The 22,147-nt window shown below is 42.4% G+C and overlaps 1 protein-coding gene across 8 annotated transcripts in view; it reads left to right on the top strand.

Annotated features, from left to right (window-relative positions):
• Positions 1-225: 225 nt before the first annotated feature.
• LOC146391817 (protein NLRC3-like) overlaps positions 226-22,147 on the top strand; it is a 94,253-nt gene continuing 72,331 nt past the window's right edge. Inside the window, exons 1-9 of one of the 8 annotated variants that reach the window (XM_084915783.1) lie at positions 226-250; positions 6,534-6,626; positions 6,739-6,888; positions 6,995-7,108; positions 10,425-10,501; positions 10,618-12,445; positions 13,956-14,129; positions 15,873-16,049; positions 18,786-18,962. In XM_084915783.1, coding sequence (XP_084771909.1) covers positions 243-250; positions 6,534-6,626; positions 6,739-6,888; positions 6,995-7,108; positions 10,425-10,501; positions 10,618-12,445; positions 13,956-14,129; positions 15,873-16,049; positions 18,786-18,962 — 2,798 coding nt within the window. In that variant the 5' untranslated portion in view covers positions 226-242. Of the gene's footprint in view, positions 251-6,459; positions 6,627-6,738; positions 6,889-6,994; positions 7,109-10,424; positions 10,502-10,617; positions 12,446-13,955; positions 14,130-15,872; positions 16,050-18,785; positions 19,466-21,332; positions 21,507-22,147 lie in introns of those variants that run through there. The other 7 variants (XM_084915793.1, XM_084915768.1, XM_084915775.1 and 4 more) reach the window with 7 other exon arrangements.

The raw sequence follows: 22,147 nt of genomic DNA, 5'->3' as shown, positions 1-22,147 counted from the left end.
TATTCAAACCTGTGACAGGCATGTGGGTTTCTTGTAATAAAACAACGTCTGCCTGTAATTTTTTAAGTTGGTTAAGTATTTTTAACCTTTTTCCAGATGTTTCTAAAGATGAAAACAGAATTAAACTCCAGCCTGATCCGTTTCTGAAGTTCCTGACTCTGAACGTCCCTCAAACGCCTCTCTGATCGTTTCCTTCCGTCGTTTTTACTTTCGTGAATGTTGTGGCGCAGTTGATCGTCTCCATGTTAAGGTAACGTTAGCAGTCTGTACTGTTTTCCTGGCTAACATCAGCTGCGTGCAGCTTAGTTTCAGCATAAATCTGCTTCGTTTTATGTGAGATCAGAGTCTGGGAACGAGACAGAAACAGTTAGTTGATGATCAGCAGCTGAACTCAGAGTCGATGTTACTGTGGATCCACTGACTGATGACTGTAGGCAGCTTCTCCTGCCTCCATCAGTCTGTGGATGTATGGGCTCAAATTGTGGTCATAAATATTTTGTACTTGTAAATCAGGATTCGTAGGTGGAAAAAGAATTTGTGTGTGTGTAAAAAAGATTTGTGTGTGGACTTAGCTAAGAAATACGTGTGAAACTCTGCACTCAAGTTTTAAGTTACAAGTACGACCCTATTTTTCTTCCTTTCATCTGATTGGCCAATGTCATTGGTGTGTTGTGGAAATGACAGTCTTCACTAGTGGGGATAGTTACAAAGCTTTCTTCGTTATGAATGAGCATACATGTTTTTATTGAACATTTGAAGAACCAACAAAAAAAAAAAAAAAAAAAACTCTTGTAGAGGACAAAGTCAGAGATAGAAACGACAAGGAGCAGGTGCATCTAGTAGAGCTGCTGCAAAAACCCACAGAGCTCAGCAGCCAGCACAACAAATTCTGGATCCTTGGTGTTATGAAGGAAGGAAGGCTCAGGGTTTAAGTAATCAGCATCATGGGCTCATCCGATTAGAATGAGAATAAGCAGTCATCTAATCATTTACAGGGTTCTCCTTTTATTCCCAAATCAATAAAGGAAAGAAGGAAAGACACACATGGACTGCCAATGCTGAAAGAAAACAGAGACTTAAGTTACTCATTACTTTAAACAATACATAAAATCAAAAACCCAAACACAACCTCACCTCTGCTGCTGCCCTGTGTGGGAGTGAAGAAAGAGTGAGCCAAAAGTGAATGCAGTCCTTATATAATGTGTGACAGGTGAGTGCAATTCAGGACAAGCACCACACCCAATCAAAGGTGAGAGAACTAAACAAGGTGCATCTGGTGAAGTGAGTGGGTGTGCTGGGATGTGCTAAAAGGTGGGTCTTTACAACACTTGGCTTTTAGTTAGCAGTTAGCATTAGCAGCACATGCTGAGTCTGATGTGAAAGGACCTTTATGCTGCGCACAAATTCTTTTTACACACACAAATCCTGATTTACAAATACAAAATATTTATGACCACAATTTGAGCCCATAGGTGGATGTTCATTAACTGCTGACAGTGAGACAGGGGTGTCCTAAGAGTTGCTTTTCGGAAGTCGCTGCCAACATTTCATCTATAAAATGCCTTTCTCTGCTCGCTATAGTCTGCTGTAGGGCTGGGTGTCGTCACTCATTTCTAGAATCGATTCGTTTCCGATTCACAAGGTCCCGAATCGATTTGATCCACAATTCGATTCGAATCGATTCAATTAGATTCGATTCGATTTGAATCTGGGAAATTTTGACAGTCAGAAATATTATAATTCAGATCAGTAGATTTACATATTTTTGTATCTATAAAAAGGAAGCTGACACACACAAGACTTTATCAAAGGTGTAAGCATCACAGCAGATGCCTTTGTGTCAACGTAGCTGAAGATAAAACACAGAAAAACATGAAGGTGATTTTCCTGGTCTGGGATTTTATAAAAATATTCTGCAGTACATCAAAAACAAAAGAAAACCATTAATCAACATATGGACGTTACTGTCATGGTCCGGGCAGGTACCTGCAGGTAGTGATGGCCCGCTTGAAGCTGAAGCTCTGGTGCGTGTGTCGAAAAAAATCAACACAGTGCTTCAGAAGCACTGTGTCGAAGCTTGATTCGTTTGGCCAGAGTCACGTGATCAGTGACGTCCGAAGCTTCATTTATAACCTAACTGCTTCGGTATCTGATTCAATGGTTTATCAGGAAGCGAATCATTCGCGGGATTTGTGGAGTGTTTTGATGGTGACAGATAGCGAACCACTGATCATTCCACTGAGAGATTTGGAGCCAGCGAGGAATAGAGGAGGTTCTGTTGTGTGGGAGAATTTTGAGTTGATTTTTGTCAATCGGGTGGGTTTTACAGCTTTGTTTTCTGGCTGTTTGCTTTTGTTTTGTGCGTGTTTATTATATCTGAAAACGGGAAAAAGGTAAAATGTCAAAAATCTGCTTCCATAATATAAATATCATTAAATAACTGTAGAAAAACTTCCACTTGACTCTTTACATGTAATGTTGTAAAAATATATATTTTATTGTTTAATTAATCTGAAAATGTTAGTCTGCCAAATGTGCAGCAATTGAATTTATTTATTCTCTTTAGCTGATAGTTTGTGGGGCCCAGTTAGACTGTATAACAGCATCTCTACCAGTTTCTCTGCACTCCAGCCTCTTCTGTGCCATGTGAAGGGATTTTCCTTAAGGCAGGAGAAATTGTCTCCACGAAAAGGAACAGGTTCGGCCATCGCACACTAGAACAAATTCTCTTCTTAAATAAAAATGAAAAAGGTTACTTTAAATGCATCATGTTTTTAATTTGCAAGTTCATAAGCATTTTCCCTTTCCATTTAACAATCAATTCTACCCCCAGGTCAAAAATATGTCTGGGAAAAATTCCCTAATAATATTATTTATAAATATACCCGTCTAGCGGTTAATTGCAGCAATTAAGTACATGGAGTGGTGTGGCAAAGAAAGACCACACCATGGTGCATTTAAACAAGGTCAAAATTATTTATTAAACAAATAAAACACATTTTTGTAACCACCAAAAAATACATGTTCAAAGCAACACAACAGTGGCCCAATATCAGACAGAATTCCAGAGTAGAGTGGGCAATCTTAATGAAGCAGTTGGTTTTATTTTGTGGATTCAAGCGGCTCTTCATATTTTTGGCCACCAGATGTCACCAGACAGGACTGTGTTGAAAAGCTTTGAGTAATGAACCGTTTTTCAATACAAGCTTCAGTGCTTCAGAAAGCTTCATTTGGCCATCACTACCTGCAGGTCTCCTACAGCGACTCCTCCTCATTTAGGCGGAGATCGGTTGCTCCTCCCTGGCTGACCACCTGTGGGCAATTATTCCGGCAGCATATAAGACCTGCGCACTCAATCGATCATCGCCTGAGTATCTGCTATCCCATAGGTAGCTCCTGGAGTGGAGGCCTCACCGCCCTCATCCCCGCTTTCCTGGACCTGGGCCACCTGCTGCTGGTACGATGTTGCCAACTGGCCCGCCACTCACTTGCCTGCCTCCCCCTCACCTCAACCGCATCCGGGCCTTCCGCTCCACCTGTCTTCCCCACCTGAAACCAATGCCCGGCCAGTCACTTCATAGTCAGCCTCCACCTCCCCTCTGCCTCAGCTGTTCAGCGACATCCTAGAGTTGTCTAGGTCACCCTTTGTTAACCTAGTTTATACAGCGCGCCTCTAGTGTGGTGGCGTCGTTTTGTTTTCGCTTGTTTGTATTGTGGGGGGGAAATAAACCTTTTGTTCATTTACTGTCTCGCTTCCGGTTTGGTTTCTGCACTTGTGTCCATCTGAGTTTCCTCGTGCCGCTGGGCCGTGACAGTTACCTCTGACTTTACAGTAGTGATGGGATTTCCGGCTCTTTTTAGAGATCCGGCTCTTTTGGCTCGGCTCACTAAAAAGAGCCGGCTCTTTCGGCTCCTAACCAGCTCTTCAGGTTGTTTTGTTGCTTTAATTAATTTATTATTAACAATAATATAAAATCATGCACAAAAGGAATTACTAACGTAAAAAAAAGTGGTTTTATTTATATGTTTATATATAAATATATGCGGTGGCCCCTGGAGACAAAACACGTACAAACTTCAAAACACATTTCTAGCATGAACTAAACTTCCAAAACAGAGCTACCTAGATCACTTAAATTACACAATTGAAAGCATATGTGTATTGTTTCTGTATTTCTACACAAGCACTCATATATATTCAAATAATTTAAAAAAATGTTCATTTACCTGTTACTACCACACACCAAATCCGGTCGTTGGTACTTGCTGGCTTGTGTAGCCACTAGGTAACAAAAGCTCAACACTACCCCTAGCATCCTGGAGCACTTCTGTTGTCTTTTGTACGTGTTTTGAGTTTTTATGTGCTTCAGAGTTTTTACGTGTTTTGGAGTTTGTACGTGTTTTTACGTGTTTTGGAGTTTGTACGTGTTTTTACGTGTTTTGGAGTTTGTACGTGCTTCAGGGTTTGTACGTGCTTCAGAGTTCGTACGTGATTTGTCTGTAGGGGCCACCGTAAATATACTTTTATTTATTCACTCGACATAAAATGTAATAAATAAATCATATAATACAAAAATCAACTATTCACATTTCAACTTTTAACTATTTAAATTTTCAGCTTTTTCCTTTTACAAATTTAAAGTGAAACAACACAAAACACTGCAAACCACAACACAATTAAATATAAATTATAATATGAAAACAAAAAGAACATGCATATTCTCTGTCATATGGACCTGCATGAATAAACTTTCTGAATCCTTTATCCTTTATTATTATTCTACCTTTCTAATGTGACGTTGTTGTCCCTGGCTCTCTTTCTCTGTCTCTCCCTCTGGCTCTGTTCCTGTGCTACTGCGAGTGTAACTACCGCCCCTCCCCCCTCTGCCCAGCGTAAAGCACAAGGCTCACGTGCAGAGTGAAGCAGAAAAAAAGTGCGAGAGAGAGAGAGAGAGAGAAAAAAAAAACCCACGTGATGGCTCGCGATAAGGAGCCGGCTCTAAGAGCCATTTCGTTCGTAAACGACCCATCACTACTTTACAGCAGTTTTATTAGAGACACGGCTGAGCGTTTTGCATTTTGCATAATTTTAAAAAGTTTAAATTTGTTCAGTATTGAACGGCAGAAATTAGGTTTTCTTTCCGGAAGTAAGTAAAAGGAAAAAAAAAAAAACAGCAGCCGACAGGCTGTAAGAACGGTAGACTTGTGCGTAACAAGCAAGCGAATAATGCAGAAAACAGATTTTTAGATGGGAAACTGTTCTTGAAGTACAGAGAGAGAGAGAGAGAGAGCTGTGCATGAAGTGTGATTTTATCCTGGTGGCAGCAAAACAATCAGAGGGAATTCATGACGATGTTTATGTATTTTCGTAGTTTGGATCTTCTTTTGCTGCTGGTTTACTCAATATTGTTTGGAGAGAGATAAAACCTGCAGCTTCAGAATCAGCGCAAAAAGGGCATAAACACAAAGCGCGGACCCGCCGAAACATCAGAATCAGCGAGCTGACGGCTTTCAGCGAGCGACCGTGTCTGTGCCGTCAGGTGAGAAAGTCACATCTCACTGATTCTGATGCGTCGGCGGCTCCGCGCTTTGTGTTTACGTCTTTGTGCAGAATCCGTGTTCCTGCTCTCATTTACTGTTTTACCTGTTTGGTGGTTCTTGAAATTTTGTGACGTTTGACCTGAGATTCTGGCGTTTTGGCCAAAATAAATTTATATTAAAAAATCGATTCAGGATTTTACCGAATCGATTTCACATTATCCAAACCAGAATCGATAAATTGATTATAAAAACCCACCCCTAGTCTGCTGTCGTATTTGTGTGCAGGTTTTTTCCTTTTTCAGTTTAACTGGTGATATTCATTCGTGTATTGTAGGTGAATGCGCTGATGCTAGGTCATAAATTAGTAAACTGGCCGTTTTTGCTCAATAATTCCTGTTTCATGTTCAAACCATCAGACAGAAACTCTGCGTTTGTTTTTATGTTCTTCAGCCTGTTGTTCTTGAGGTAATCTGTGATGCGTTTAATGACCCTCCACATGCTCTGAGGGTCATTTGAAGAGAAACAGAACTTCATCTTTAGAGCATAAGTGGGTTTTTGCCCTCTTTATGCCCGCGGTCAGGCTCTGTTTATTGTAGTATAACACTCATAGGACACAGTGTCCCACTGCACACAATGACAGCTGCAGAGTTTATGTCTGATGTATTAAGTATGAAAAACTGTTGGGTTAAAATCTGGTCAGAATGAATGCAGGTGCAGGTGTGTCAGTTTAGGACCACTGGACTAACATCCAAGTGCACACAATATAAAGTGTATTCTGTAGTAACATCCTGGTGTTGCAGCAACAGTCCCACATGGAAACGTCAACAGTCAAACTCAAAATCTCTTTTTGTCAACAATAAAATGACAGCAGACCAATTTGAACAAAGTTGGTAAAATGCTTCAGAAATTAGTAAAATACTAAAAAGTGTCTTGATGCTCAATCATCCAGTAAATCCCCAAAAAGTTGATTCTGTTCATCTGGACGTTTTCAGCAGCATGGATCAGTGTGAGGACAGAGAGGAGGGAGTCCCTCCCTCTAAAAGCACTCTGTGTGGGGAACATGAGAGCCAGACCAAAGCTCAGAGGTGAGATGACCATCTCTAACTGTCCTTGACTCTTCTCCATGTCACAGCTCAGCACTCACATCACTGCTCCATCATTATTCACACTCATACCTCTGTGTGTGTTGTTTTAAAGCCCAGAGCTGTGGGGCGTACCAGGCTCAGCTGGACATAACCCTAAAACTGATCCAGAACCTGGACCTGAACCCAGCTGTGTTTCCTTAAAGAGCAACGAGTCGAAGGATGTTATTGTAAACTTTAACAAAAGACTGTTATGTGACAAAGAGTAAGTACATTATTTTTATGAGATTGTTCATCATGTCTTTAATTTAATATTTCCAGTTTTTCCTTCCTATCTCATGAAGCTGTTACATTTATTGTTTTTCTTTTAGGATCAATAAGAGGCCAGAATCTCCTGGACCTGAACCCAGCTGTGTTTCCTTAAAGAGCAACGAGTCGAAGGATGTTGGTCTAAACTTTAAAGGCTGTTCTTCTGCTGCTGAGAGGTAATGTGTGTCTAGATGTTGTTCCTGACTCTGTATTTTTGAATAAATCCTCATGTTTAATATCAGCTCAGCTCTTTTTCACACACATTTCTATGTTGGTATGTGAAGCGGTGTGTGTTGGAGTGTTTCCACAAACACAGCAGTCAGAGTGGAAAGAGTGGATGTTGTAGGAGGTGTTTGTGTAGTGAAGAGGCTGAGTGTCTGTAGGACTCCAGCTGCTCCAGCAGGTGTCTCCTTTGTGCTTTGCTTCAAACACAGTGTAGGGAGGAGCTTCCACTCAGGTGTTTCAGGTGTTGCTGGATGGAGGAGGACAAATAGTTTTTCCCTTCAGTGACACTTCAGCAGCTCAATGTTCTGGGGAGATGTTTGTCTTTATGAAGGTTTATGGATTATTGTTCTTACTTTGGTTAAACTGAGCAATACATTTTCCATCTAACATTTAAAGTAATTTTCCAGGTGAAAAAAAAGATCTGCAGCTGCAGCCTCTGTGATGTTTCACAGTCTGAAAGTAACAAATTCAACCAGAGTTCAAACAAAGGCTTAATATACGTGTGTGTTTGATATAATGCCAACAAGTACAAATAGGTGTTCTTACAGGTCTTAATCACAGAGCTCTGATAAGTCTGGTGACTTTCACAGTCAGCAATTTTGCTGCCTTTTATTTTATATTGGCCTTTTTAAAGCCCTTCAAATGCTCCCACATTCATACAGAGCTTTTAACACCAAACTCCTTTACAGTCCTTCTCCTCTCACACACGATCACACGACTGATTTGTCTGCAGCAGCTGTGTTACTGCTAGTATTTTATTATGTGTGTAATCTCCTCATATTGTTCCTGTGGTTTAGTTTGACTTCCTTCTGCAAACTCAGCTGCTCTGTTGCTGATACACGTCTCCATGAATATGATTGATCAGATGCTGCCAACACCATGTGTTTCATGTGAACGCTCAGCTGAAACCCTGGGTTGACTTATCGAGTTAATAACAAGCTTCACGTGACTGTGAATGCTAAAGTGAATCCAGATAAAGGAAAGAGACCCTGCTAATGTTGGACTCACTTCTTAGTGTAGATCCCAGGAGGAAGTTCAACATAGCCAGCCATTCTTTGTGCTAGCTCGACCAAACCTGAGACCACAGTGCAGGATAATGATTATCATCTGTCTCTGTCAATTTAAAATCCACAAATAACAAAAATAATTATATTTGATCATTAAAAATCTCTTTTCACTTAAAAAAGCATGAGCACACTGGTGGATTACAGAAACATGGAAACTCGTTAACAGTAAAGTTAATTTAGGCGTAAACAAAGAGGCAAACATACTTAAGTAGAAGGACTGATGTTTGTGTTAAAATACCCTCTTAAAGCTGAAATACTGATTCAACTTTCTCCAAAAGTTGATTCTGTTCATCTGTTCGTAGCGTTTTGTGGGAGAAACGTTTCATCCCTCATCCAGGTGACTCCTTCAGTCTCAGCTGACTGCAGGTTTCAATCTTATAAACAGGACATTTGCATAATGACTGAAACCAGCCCACTGAAGGAACAATGGGCTGGGAGGTCAGTTCCTTAATCTTAATTATGCAAATTCTCATGACCACTGATCAACAACCACTGATCAATGGCCATGAGTCCCATTCACAGAGAGTTGGGGAATGGCTGCAATCACAGCATTGTAAGATGGTGACAGATGTACCCTGAGGCCCCCTCCTCGATTCAGAGATGGTCTTTCCCTTTTCACGTAAATGGCCTCCTTGACTCCGCCCTCAAACCAGCGTTCCTCCCTGTCCAGGATGTTACATCCTCATCATTGAAAGAGTGTCCACTGGCCTGTAGGTGTAAATAGACTGCAGAGTCCTGGCCTGGCTCTTCTGTGTTGTAGCCAGAGGTTGTTTGGTTTCCCCGATGTATAAATCCTGACAATCCTCCTGGCACTTAACAGCGTACACTATGTTACTCTGTTTGTTTCGAGGGACCCGATCCTTGGGGTGGACACATTTTTGGCGCAGTGTGTTTTGGGGTTTAAAAGCCACAGAGACCCGGTGTTTAGAAAAAATGCGTCTCAACTGCTCCGATACTCCTGACACATATGGGATAGCTACAGGTTTTCACTTAGTCAGCGGTTGTCCTTCTCTCCTGGATCGGCTGGAGCTTTCTTTAGGAGCCTTTCCAGCTTTGACAAAAGTCCAGCTGGGATAACCACATTTACTCTACGTCCAGATGAACAGAATCAACTTTTGGAGATTTACTTTCCTGGATGATTGAGAATGCATCAAGACGTCCCTCCTAAAGTGTTATTCAGTGTTGTGACAGTCAGCTGCTTCAGCTGCTGCTGGGATGGGCTGTGGCAAAGAGAACAGAGAAAATCAAAATCAGAGTTTTTCTCTGAATTAAAAGCAAGGAAACAACAATATATTCTACATGGTGAAACTGATGGTTTATGGTGTTTGGGTCTGTTTTTCTGTATTTATGCAGATAAAGTGTAAACTCAGATGAATTATACCATCAAATGTTAAAGGAAAATATCAGGATGAGTGTCTGTGAGCTGAGAAGGACGTGAAGCGAGCAGTTTATCCCAGAGCTGAAGCTGCTCTGTGTGCAGAGATGAGCTCAGATTCCTGCTGTGATTGATCAACAGTCACAGAAATGTAGACTTGTAGTTATTACTGCAGTATGGTCACAGCAGATACTGATAAACATGTATTATGAGGATGGATGATCAAGTTTCTCACTCTCTCCTTTAAATCTCAGTTTGTTTCTTCTTCACAGTTTATCTGTTAATTTATTAATGAATAACACTGAAAGAGTTTCTGTTATATTTCCCCTTGAACATCAGCTTATTAGGGCGGCATTAGGAAATAGCCCCCCTCCAAAGAATGAATAAATGAATGATGATAATAATAAAATGATTAAAAAGCAGAGCTCAGAGTGGTAGGATGGTCAAACATGGATCCACGGGTGGTTCAACTGCATTTGGTGACGTGACTAAAGCAAATCTTTCAAATAATCCCACCATCAACGGGATGTTGTCTCCTTTACTACGGTTACTTTACTTGGTCACCGTGTGAATTTCTTTGAAATGAACCAAATTCTTTTATTTGTTGGTTGTTGCATATTTAACCTCTACAGTCAGGAAAGGAGGAGATGAGGCCTCAACAATGTTGGGTTGTAGCTGTGGTTCAGGTTAGAGTGAGTGTCCATGGAATAAATGTAAGTCAGTGAACTGGAAACATGACTGTGTTCAAACTTTTCCTTTTTATAATGAGTCTAATCAAAGGTGGACAGAAGTATCTCCACTTTGACTTTTCTGTGTCACCATCAGAGCTTCTGCACAGTGTGGAGAAAGATCCAGAAGCAGAGCTGGACTGCAGACAGCCAGTCAGAGCAGCTGTGTACAAAGTAAGACTGAACATCTGTCTGCTGATGGACTCATTTCTGAAAACTGGACTTCTTGTGTTGTTCAGACATTGAAGAGTTTTCTTTCTCTTTAGTCTCATTGTTTTTCTTTCTTTCAGCAGATGTTGGACTGCAGGAGGTTTTAGATGAACATAAGATCAGTCTGAGGAGGAGATGTGAACGTGTGACTGAAGGAAGTGATGAAACAGGAAGTAGAACCCTCCTCAACAGGATCTACACTGAGCTCTACATCACAGAGGGACAGAGTGAAGAGGTTCATACCCAACATGAGGTGAGGCAGCTGGAGACAGCTTCCAAGATGGACGCCCTCCATGACGCTCCAATCAGGTGCCAGGACATCTTTAAAGCCTTACCTGACCAACAGAGACCCATCAGAGTGGTTCTGACCAACGGCGTGGCTGGTGTTGGAAAAACCTTCTCAGTGCAGAAGTTCACTCTGGACTGGGCAGAGGGCTTGGAGAACCAACATGTCAGTGTGGTGGTTCTGCTTTCATTCAGGGAGCTGAACCTGATCAGAGATGAGCAGTACAGTCTTCTGGAGCTGCTCCATGTTTTCCATCCAACATTACAGAAGGTCACAGCAGAGAAGCTGGCTGTCTCTCAGCTTTTGTTCATCTTTGACGGCCTGGATGAAAGCAGACTTTCATTGGATTTCACCAACAGGAAGCTGCCGTCTGATGTCACACAGAAGTCATCAGTCAGCCAGCTGCTGACAAACCTCATCCAGGGGAATCTGCTTCCCTCGGTTCTCGTCTGGATAACTTCCCGACCTGCAGCAGCCAATCAGATCCCTCCTACATGTGTTGACAGGCTAACAGAAGTACGAGGCTTCACTGACGCCCAGAAGGAGGAGTACTTCAGGAGGAGATTCAGTGATGAAGAGCTGTCCAGCAGAATCATCTCCCACATGAAGACATCCAGGAGCCTCCACATCATGTGTAGTATCCCAGTCTTCTGCTGGATCACTGCTACAGTTCTGGAGCACATGTTGACTACAGAGCAGAGAGGAGAGCTGCCCAAGACCCTGACTGACATGTACTCACACTTCCTGCTGGTTCAGACAAAGAGGAAGAAGAACAAGTACCATGAGGGACATGAGACGAGTCCACAGGAGCTGACGGAGGCTGACAGGGAAGTTCTTCTGAAGCTGGGGAGGCTGGCGTTTGAACATCTGGAGAAAGGAAACATCATGTTCTACCAAGAAGACCTGGAGCAGTGTGGTCTGGATGTGACAGAGGCCTCGGTGTACTCAGGAGTTTGTACAGAGATCTTCAAAAGAGAGAGTGTGATCTTCCAGAAACCAGTCTACTGCTTTGTTCATCTGAGCATCCAGGAGTTTCTGGCTGCTGTCTACATGTTCCACTGTGTCACCAACAGGAAGACAGAGGTGCTGAAGAACTTCCTTAAACCAAAGTCTTTGACCAAGATGATTTTCAGTGTTTTTGATAACAAAGACCTCCAATCACTTGATGTATTTCTGAGGAGAGTCATGGAGAAATCCCTCCAGAGTGAAAATGGGCACCTGGACCTGTTTGTTCGCTTCCTTCATGGCCTCTGTCTGGAGTCCAACCAGAGACTCTTAGTAGGTCTGCTGGGTCAGACAGAGATCAGTCCAGGAACCATCCAGAGAGTCATCAACAACCTGAAGGAGATGAACAGTGATGAAATCTCTCCTGACAGAAGCATCAACATCTTCCACTGTCTGATGGAGATGAACGACCTCTCAGTACATCAGGAGATCCAAGAGTTCCTGAAGTCAGAGAACAGATCAAAGAAGAGACTCTCTGAGATCCAGTGCTCAGCTCTGGCCTTCATGCTGCAGATGTCAGAGGAGGTTCTGGATGAGTTTGACCTGCAGGAGTACAAAACATCAGAGCGGGGACGACAGAGACTGATTCCAGCTGTGAGGAACTGCAGAAAGGCTCGGTGAGTCCAGATGTGATCATTAACATCATTGATCAGTGTAGGTTAGTAGTTTAATTTTGAAAATCAAATCAGATTGTAACCACAAAGTGTTTGTGTCCGTACGCTGCAACCTTCCACACCATTCCTTTATTGTACAGACTCAGCAGCAGCTCCATGGATCCCAAATCCAAGAGTGGAGAACAGATTTGAAGTGTGTCACATCCATGCAGTCACAGCTGTTTCCACCATGTTTCCACTGATATTAATCCTGTTCAGTGACACGTTTCATATCAGTGAATATGTTCTTTAGGACGTCCACTGACATGTTTAAGTGTCCTGCTGGAAATCACTCAAATCATCCATGAAATCCATGAAAAATCCTTTTAGTGTTTCTAACTTCACCCTCTGTCCTCTCTCTCTCTCCATCCTCCTCACTGCTTCTTTCACTGATAATCACACAAACATCGTATTCAGCTACAAAATAACACAATAATATCATCTGATGATCATTATTATAAGAGCAGGATCCATATTTGATATCAGAGTAACACACTGCTTGGTTATGTGCAGTCATCATCAGTGACTGTGGGTCAAACAGAAGCTCTCTGATTGGTTGCTGACCTTGGTCACCTGTCCACTCTCACCTGTTTGTGTTTGCTCTCTCTTTGCTGTCTCCATCCTCTCTCTCCTTTCTCTCCCTCTCTGTCTTTGTACCGTCACTCAGGTCCAATGGAAACAGTGACATTTACAAACCAATCAAAGACAAACTGATCCATGTCAGGTTATAACAATATTCAAAGTGAATACAGGCTGCTGCTGGACACAGACAGGTAACATCATTGTGACTTGCTGTCACCTGGATCTGGACTCATAAACACTGAAGCCCTGAACAGGAATACAAATCATTTTCTGCCAACTAGCAACACACCAGCAGATAATGGCTCAGAAAGCTAAAATGAGCCAATCATTTCTGTGTTTAGTTCCCCTGAAATCAGATCTGATATCAGCAGCTCTGAGTTCATTCATCATTATTGTCCAGTGATGAGATTTCTGCTCCGTTTGGTAACAGTCAGCAGGTTTTTCCTGCGTGTGGACGTGAACAGTCGTACCTGACAGCAGGTAGCAAACAGAGATCATCTTTCCAGCTGGAACTCTTCACTGAGCTGAACTCATTCAAAATGTTCTGGAGTCAAAACAGGAAACAGTCCACATGTGTGTCTTCACTCTGACTCTGGATCAGATCTCAGTGACAGACTGTGGAAATTATGGAAGCCTAAATGTGACACCATCTTCCTCCTTCATCTGCAGATTAAAGCCAAACAAAGATTCTCATTAAAAGTCTGCAGGTCTGAGAGAGACTCAATCGTTGTGTCATGTCAAACACAGTAAGAGGAGCTGAAGCACAGATGTGAAGAGCAGATTCATCAGATTATGACCTCACTCTGTTTTGTCTTCATATACATTCAGTCTGTGTTTATAATGCAGATTTTCTGCTTTTATAATAACACATTTATATTTTCTATCATCACAGACTGACTCAGTGTCGACTCTCAGAGTCTCACTGTGAAGTTGTGGCCTCAGCTCTGAAGTCCAACCCCTCCCATCTGACAGAGCTGGACATGAGTTGGAACAAGCAGCAGGATTCAGCAGTGAAGCTTCTGTGTGCTGGACTGGAGAGTCCAATCTGTCGACTGGAGACTCTGAGGTGAGGTCAAAGATCTGCGGCTGTTGTTGTTTTTCTATATTTCAGGTCTTTGATTGATGTTTGAAACTTTCTTTAGTTCCTAAATGTTCTGGATGTGTCTGAAGACAAATGTGAAGACGTTTGAGTGCTTTCAGAAATGTTGTCTTTCCAAACGACTGAACAACATTTTTTCCTTTTGGCTCCAAACAGAAGTGACAGACTTGGGCAGGGTTCATTTAAAGGCTGACAGAAGTGGAGTGGTGACGGGGAGATGTTTGACAGGACAGTGTTTCAGCCTCCACAGGTTCATGTTGTGCTCCATCAGTCAGTGAAGATGAAGTCAGTGCTGATGAGGCTGTAGAGTGTGTGAGGGATGTGAATGAGGATGATGAAGATCTGATGATAGCAGATAAAAACAGGCTGCAGAGACTTTGAGCCATACAGGGCACACAGTGTGTGTACAGAACAGCTGAAATCATTATGGAGGCCTCACTGGAATATGGAAGCATCACAGTACAGCTTCAGTGAAGCATTAAAGTCTCTGATATGAGATGAGAAATGAAGCAGCCAGAGCTTTTTCATGAGTGGAAATCCACTGTGACGCTGAGCTGCTGCTACAGCCTCCAGATTAGCCAGCAGCTCATCCTGCTCAACATTTCCTCACCAACTTTAATGGAAGTGTGATGTTTTCAGCTGGAGTGATGGTCAGGGTGGCCTCCCTCTCCTCTTCTTCTCCTCTTCCTCTTTCATTTGTAAAGCCACTTCTGCTGCTTTCATTCATTTGGAAGTCCTGTAGCTGAGTTTGGGAGAGACTAACAGCCTCGGCAGCAGAGGGGAGAAAGGCTGTAACACCACCACTTTACTCTGTTCTACCTGTCACATCATTTTATCAGGAAACAAATATGCTCATGTTTTTACTATGTTTGTCTTGAATGTAAGAAGATCACATGGTGCTTTTTATTATTGTGTTGGTTTGTTTGCTGTCTCTTGGATGGAGCCCAGCTGTGCGTGGCCCCTGGGCCTGTGGTCAGAGTGTGTGCTGGATAATCCGGCCCAGGATGAGGCCAAACTGACATGGGATGAAATGTCTGTCACATAATTGAGCTTAGTGTAGTTTCATTTCTGCACAATTTAAAAACAACCAAAACTTTGTTCTGTCTTTTCTATGTTATACTGTAGACTTTCTTTGATACTGTGTCCAAAAGGAGCAGCTTTTACTTTGAAGGGGAGGCGTCTCTGTTTCCTTTTCAGGCTGGATGATGGAAGCAAATTAGTGTGTGATGTTCTTTCAGTGTTGCACTTTGTAGACGCTCCCTGAGCACTGGTCTCACAGCCAGCTGCACATAGAGACCAGTGTTGTTAGTCCAGGTCAGAAGATGACTTGTTGGAATGAAAATGAGCTTGTAGTTTGTCTGCTTTAATAATGTGACTGGAAAAAGGTGTTGGACTTCAAATATGTCCATTTCTTTCACACTTCACCTTTAAAAGTGAAGCCTTGTGGTTCCTGGAAGGAAAAACACGACTTTTTCAAGTCTTTGTCCTGTTTTTATGATAAATGTACGACTTTAATGTGAAACATTCAGAGTTTTTTCTCTTGTTGTGTTTGTTTGAAGCTGCTTCCTGTTGGCTTCAGCTGTTTGGAGTTTCCATTTTCTAAACTTCTACATTCTGAACCTTCTTCAGCTCTGAACAGATGATGAAACACTGAATGATTTCAAGCTCACACTTTGTCTAATAAACTTACATCTTTCATTCTTTATACAGATTGTATCGCTGTGGTTTGTCAAAGATCAGCTGTGATTATCTGGCAGCAGCGCTGAAGTCCAACCCCTCCCATCTGAGAGAGCTGGACCTGAGCTCCAACAACAAGCTGCAGGATTCAGGAGTGAAGCATCTGTGTGGTTTCCTGGAGAGTCCAGGATGTGGACTTGAAACTCTGAGGTCAGTCAGCATGTTTTAGTTGTGCTGAGATGAATATGATGTGAAAGTTGTGCTGACACTAAACTGCAGACATCAGGCTGATATTATACTGATCCACACTGAGGATCTTCATGGTAAAGTCTGTTTTCTTCTTCTCTGGTTTAGTCCATTGACTGCAGCAGAACAATGTTCACATTTCAAACAGTGATACTCAACGTATGGCCCGCGGCCCACACGCGGCCTGCCCACCTTTCCTGATTCAGAGAGAGGGGACCCTGATTAACTGTGTAGTGTTCTTCCTCACAGTTCTAAGTATCAGACACAACAATGAATAATCCACAGCTGACTGTCTTTAGCAGGTCAAAGGTCACGGCACACAGCAGACAGTGGGAAATATTATAATTCTGATCATTTATCAGCACATATCCATATGTATAAAAACAAAGCTGACACTGTGAGACTTGATCAGAGGTGTGATCATCACAGCAGAGGCCTTTGTGTCAAAGTCACTGAGGATCAAACAGGAACACATGAAGCAGATTTTCCTGTTCTGGCTTTTTATAGCAGATAACCTTCAAAATATTCTGCAGTCGATCAAAAACTGAAGCAAACCATGAATCAACATGTGAACATGACCTGATGCTACTGAAGTGAAGCAAAGTTACAGAGGTTTGATTACAGACACAGCTGAGAGTTTGTAATCTGTCATCATTTTAAAAGGTTTAAATTTCTTCAGTATTGAACAGCAGAAATGAGGCTTTGTTTTGGGAGGCCGACAGCAGTGAACACAACAGCAGACTGGTGCGTAATAAGCAGTGAATAATGCAGAAAACAGATTTTTGAAGGTAAACTGTTCTTGAAGTACACTGAGAGAGAGAGAGCTGTGCAGGAAGTAAACGTCAAAGTCAGAGAGAATTCATGACGATGTTCATCAAACGTAAAGCGTAGTTTGGATCTTCTTTTGCTGCTGGTTCAGTCAGTTTTGGTTGGAGACAGATGAAACCTGCAGCTTCAGGATCTGTGAGCTGTCCACTTTCAGCCCCGACGGCGTGTCCGTGTACGTGCCGTCGAGTGAACGATCCACGCTCTGTGTTTCCATCTTTGTGTGTTTAGCTGCTCTCATTTACTGTTTTATCTGTTTGGTTGTTGTTGAAATACTTTTGGGAGCTTTAACCTGAGATTCTGGCAAAATACATTTATATTAAAAATCGATTAAGGATTGAATGAATCAACATCGCTTTATTCAAATTAAAACCATTTAAATAGGAAGATCAATTTTTTTACAGCCGCCTCTAATGCTGGGTAATGTCAGCTGGTCCATGTGCAGCTGGCTGTGAGGCTCAGGGAGCGTCTACAAAGTGCAACACTGAAAGAACATCATCCATAAATTGTCACGGTTCTGGGTCCGTTGGGCCCAGTGTTTTGAGTTTATTATGTTTTGGTTTATTTTTGCATTATGGATTGTTTTCTGATGTTCTGGTGATTTGTTTATTATTATCATTATGGATCTGTTTCTGTTATTCTTGGTGAGGGATCAGTTCTTAGGTTTTGGGTTCTCATGTGTATTGCAGTTTCTGTTCAGTGTCTAGTCTGTCTCTCAGTGTCATGTCTGCATCTGGTTTAGTAATTCTTGTTTCCTGTCTTATTGTGAAAGTCTTTGTCTTATGTTAGTGTGTGCAGCTTAGCTCCCCCGTCTCGTTAGCCCTGATCTCCCCCAGCTGTGTCTCCCTTCTGTTGCCCATTCCCTCATTACTACCCTGTGTATTTAAGCCCTGTGTTTTCCCATGCTCGGTGTCGCGTCGTACCCTCAGAATTATGCCTGTGTGTTCAGTTCTCAGTGTCATTGTTCAGTTCATGTTTTCGTTTATCACCAGCAATAAAGCTAAGGTTCTCAGTTTCAATTCAGTCTCAGAGTCTCGCATTTGGATCCTCTTCTCCATCCGCCTGCACACAGAGCCCTGACATAAATATTGAGTAATAACTGGACTCTCATACAGCGAGACTCAAATGCCTTTAAACATCGGCTTATCCTGCTGATCCAAGTCCAACACTGAGTTTGTAAAAACATGTTTGTCAATCATTTTGTTTGGTTTCTGAGGAAAATGATTCAATAACTTGCAGCTAATACACAACATTTCATCATATTTCCTCATAACCCTCTTTTGTCTGACCATTTGATCCCATTTGAATTTGCAATAAAGGATCCACAGAGTTTGGTGACAATAATGACTGTAGATGTTTGTGTGAAAGTGCTGGAAGCAAATTAGTGTGTGATGTTCTTTCAGTGTTGCACTTTGTAGACGCTCCCTGAGCACTGGTCTCACAGCCAGCTGCACAAAGAGACCAGTGTTGTTAGTCCAGGTCAGAAGATGACTTGTTGGAATGAAAATGAGCTTGTAGTTTGTCTGCTTTAATAATGTGACTGGAAAAAGGTGTTGGACTTCAAATATGTCCATTTCTTTCACACTTCACCTTTAAAAGTGAAGCCTTGTGGTTCCTGGAAGGAAAAACACGACTTTTTCAAGTCTTTGTCCTGTTTTTATGATAAATGTACGACTTTAATGTGAAACGTTCAGAGTTTTTTCTCTTGTTGTGTTTGTTTGAAGCTGCTTCCTGTTGGCTTCAGCTGTTTGGAGTTTCCATTTTCTAAACTTCTACATTCTGAACCTTCTTCAGCTCTGAACAGATGATGAAACACTGAATGATTTCAAGCTCACACTTTGTCTAATAAACTTACATCTTTCATTCTTTATACAGATTGAGGGGCTGTGGTTTGTCAGAGATCAGCTGTGATTACCTGGCAGCAGCACTGAAGTCCAACCCCTCCCATCTGAAGGAGCTGGACCTGAGTAACAACAACAACCTGCAGGATTCAGGAGTGAAGCATCTGTGTGGTTTTCTGGAGAGTCCAGGATGTGGACTTGAAACTCTGAGGTCAGTCAGCATGTTTTAGTTGTGCTGAGATGAATATGATGTGAAAGTTGTGCTGACACTAAACTGCAGACATCAGGCTGATATTATACTGATCCACACTGAGGATCTTCATGGTAAAGTCTGTTTTCTTCTTCTCTGGTTTAGTCCATTGACTGCAGCAGAACAATGTTCACATTTCAAACCTTCAAAGAAGAAGAAAAATCCTCCACTGGATAATTCACTGTGAAACTCTCCAACTCTTCATTCCACCTTAAAGTCTGTCTGACACTGAAATCCAAAGCAAAATGTGCGTTTGCTTTACAGACAGCAGTCCAACACAAACATACACACATCATCCAAAACACAGTCCAACATCCAAATCTCCTCCACTGCCAGCATGAATGATGGGAAAGAGAAGGAGGAACACTCTGACATTCAGGGTTAGAATGAGTTTCATAAAGCAGACTGTGAAGATCAAAGCTGCATTAGAAAGCTTACATGAATGAATGAGTGGACAGAAGTGGGCAGAGATCATCTGAAGCACTTCAAAGGCTTTAAATCAGCACATTTCTCTTTATTCTTTATCAACTCTGTTAGTTTCTCTCAGTTCTCTGTGGAATGAAGCTAACAGCAGGCTAATAAGATGCTGACCAATAGGTTTCTATTAAAGGTTGTAATTTGTATATGAAAAAGTGCTTTGGCTCAGCAGGGATCAGCTTACAGGTAGAATACAGCTGCTGGATGGGATTAGCATGTCATAGCTATCTACCAAACTGCTAACTGGGGGATTTCAGGCCATCTATGGATCATTTTTGCTAATTGTTTATTCAGCTTAGGCTCACAGGGCTGCAGCCTGTGCCCTAGCTGTCATAGGGTAAGAGGCGTGGTCCACCTGCACAGGTGAGCAGTCCATCACAGGGCCAACAGAGAGAGACAGAGAAGCACTCTCTCACATCCACACCTACAGCCAATTTAGAAGCACCAATGAACCTAAGCAGCATTTCATTGGACTGTGGGAGAACATCCAACCTCCACAGAAAGGCCAACAAGCTTCAACCTACAACCTTCTTGCTTTAAGGCACTAGTGCTAACCACTTTTCCCCATTTCAGCCCAAATCCTGCATCTTCCTGTTTCTGACTCCAGGCCAGCTCCACTAACACTTTCTCATCAGACACTGCCACCTAGTGGAGGAAGTCTTAGTTCCATTTGAAGCTTCAGATTACAGTTAGTTCCTTTACAAAGAGGTGGAGGTGGTGGGGCCACAGCACCATCATCACTGAGTGCCATAGGACACTTAACCTTTGTTTCCATATGCTGGGAACTTCCTGTTGTTCCAAGGAGGACTGGAAAATGTGTGAAAATCTCCCAGTCAGTTCCTCACAGCACACTTCAATCATTTCCCTCCCACAGCATCAGGACCAGGGCTTTTTCTCTCTTTGGTCCCACTAAGAGATTTCCACACAAACACCTCATCAGTGGGACTCTCAGAGCTACCAGCCCTCTGCTACAATCACAAAGCTCTTCATTGAAATCAATGATATCAAAGCTGGAATCAAATGAGTCCAAGTCTTCTGCTGATTCAGCATCACATTCATCTTTGCTCCTTGTTCTGCATCCCCACCATGGACTTCATTCCTTTCCAAGCCAGCCTTGAGTGTCCTTTATTCAGCTCATCCTCTGCTTTACTTCTACACCTGATTTTAGCTGCTTTGTCTCTCTTTCAACAAGTTTCTGTGCCTCAATCTTTTTCTTCTCTCCCTCATAACAAGACAGCTTCTTCTGCCTGAGAACATGTTGGAGTGATTTACTAATCCAGGGCTGCTTATTGGGGAAAATACTTCCTGTTTTCAAAGTAATCCCCATTTTCCCCAGAAAGAAATGTAAGTAGAAATCGATGATCTAAGTGAGAACACGAGCCTTTAAAAAGTCCCAGTGGGTGCTGTCAAAGCAGTCCCTCAGTCCCAGTATAGAGTCTTTGGTCCAGACTGGAACAACTGTGTGCCCAGTTTGAGCTCTCTTCAGTCCTGTGACCTGACAGACCCAGAGGGGCCATCACATCACATTTAGAAGCTCCCCTAATGGAGCCACAACACATGTCCAACACTTAGTCTGTCTTGTTGGACCAACTGGAAGAAATGATTCAAGGACTTAGTCACAGAACAGAGATTCAAATCTCCAAAATCCAACTGGCTGCATCAGGACATATAGTCTGAAACTCTGCACAGTTTCCTGTTTGAAGCTGCTTCCTGTTGGCTTCAGCTGTTTGGAGTTTCCATTTTCTAAACTTCTACATTCTGAACCTTCTTCAGCTCTGAACAGATGATGAAACACTGAATGCTTTCAAGCTCACACTTTGTCTAATAAACTTACATCTTTCATTCTTTATACAGATTGAGTTTCTGTGGTTTGTCAAAGATCAGCTGTGATTATCTGGCAGCAGCACTGAAGTCCAACCCCTCCCATCTGAGAGAGCTGGACCTGTACAGAAACAACCTGAAGGATCCAGATGTGAAGCAGCTGTCTGATCTTCAGCAGAGTCCAGACTACAGACTGGAGACTCTGGGGTCAGTATAGTGATGGAGTGAGTGGGTGGTGCTGTCAGCAGTATTGTACTAAACACAGTCAGTATGAAACAAAGATCCAGAGTTTCCTGTAAAGCTGCAGCTTCTCAGTGAAGCTGTGAGAGGAGAATGGTGACAGGCTTCAGGATTGGACACAAACACTTCCTGTTTCTGACCTTTATGGTCACCATAGTAACGGCTGACACGCTCTGATCAAACACTGTCAACAGCCAATCAGCTCTCTGAACAAAGCAGCACGCAGACCAATGACTGCATTCATTTCCAAGTTTAAAGCCGTGAAGAACACAGTCTGTAGGTGAGGAAGAATTTAGTGAGAGCAGATGTTTGGATGGAATTCCTCCAGTTAACAGCTGGAACCGTCCATCTGGATTGTTGGGCTTGTTGTTGGGGTTCCTACAGAGCTCAGAGTGGACACACCAAGGTTCTTCTAATGAATGAAAGTCCAAACTCAAACTAGGAGGGAAAAACATTTTCATCACCTTCAATAAAAATCCAAAGATTAGAAAAAGTGAAGCAACAATGAGTCCTAGTACAGTCCCAGCACTGAAGTCCCTGCTGCTCTTTATACTGGATGTGCTGCATCACTGACTGACAGCTGATGAAGAGTCTCTGGAAACACTCGT

This window comes from Perissodus microlepis, chromosome 3 (assembly GCF_051167445.1).
Source record: "Perissodus microlepis isolate ML-2025 ecotype Zambia chromosome 3, ASM5116744v1, whole genome shotgun sequence".
NCBI lineage: Eukaryota > Metazoa > Chordata > Actinopteri > Cichliformes > Cichlidae > Perissodus > Perissodus microlepis.
The sequence above is the reverse complement of the archived record's forward strand: the minus strand, read 5'-3'. Positions and strand labels throughout refer to the sequence as shown.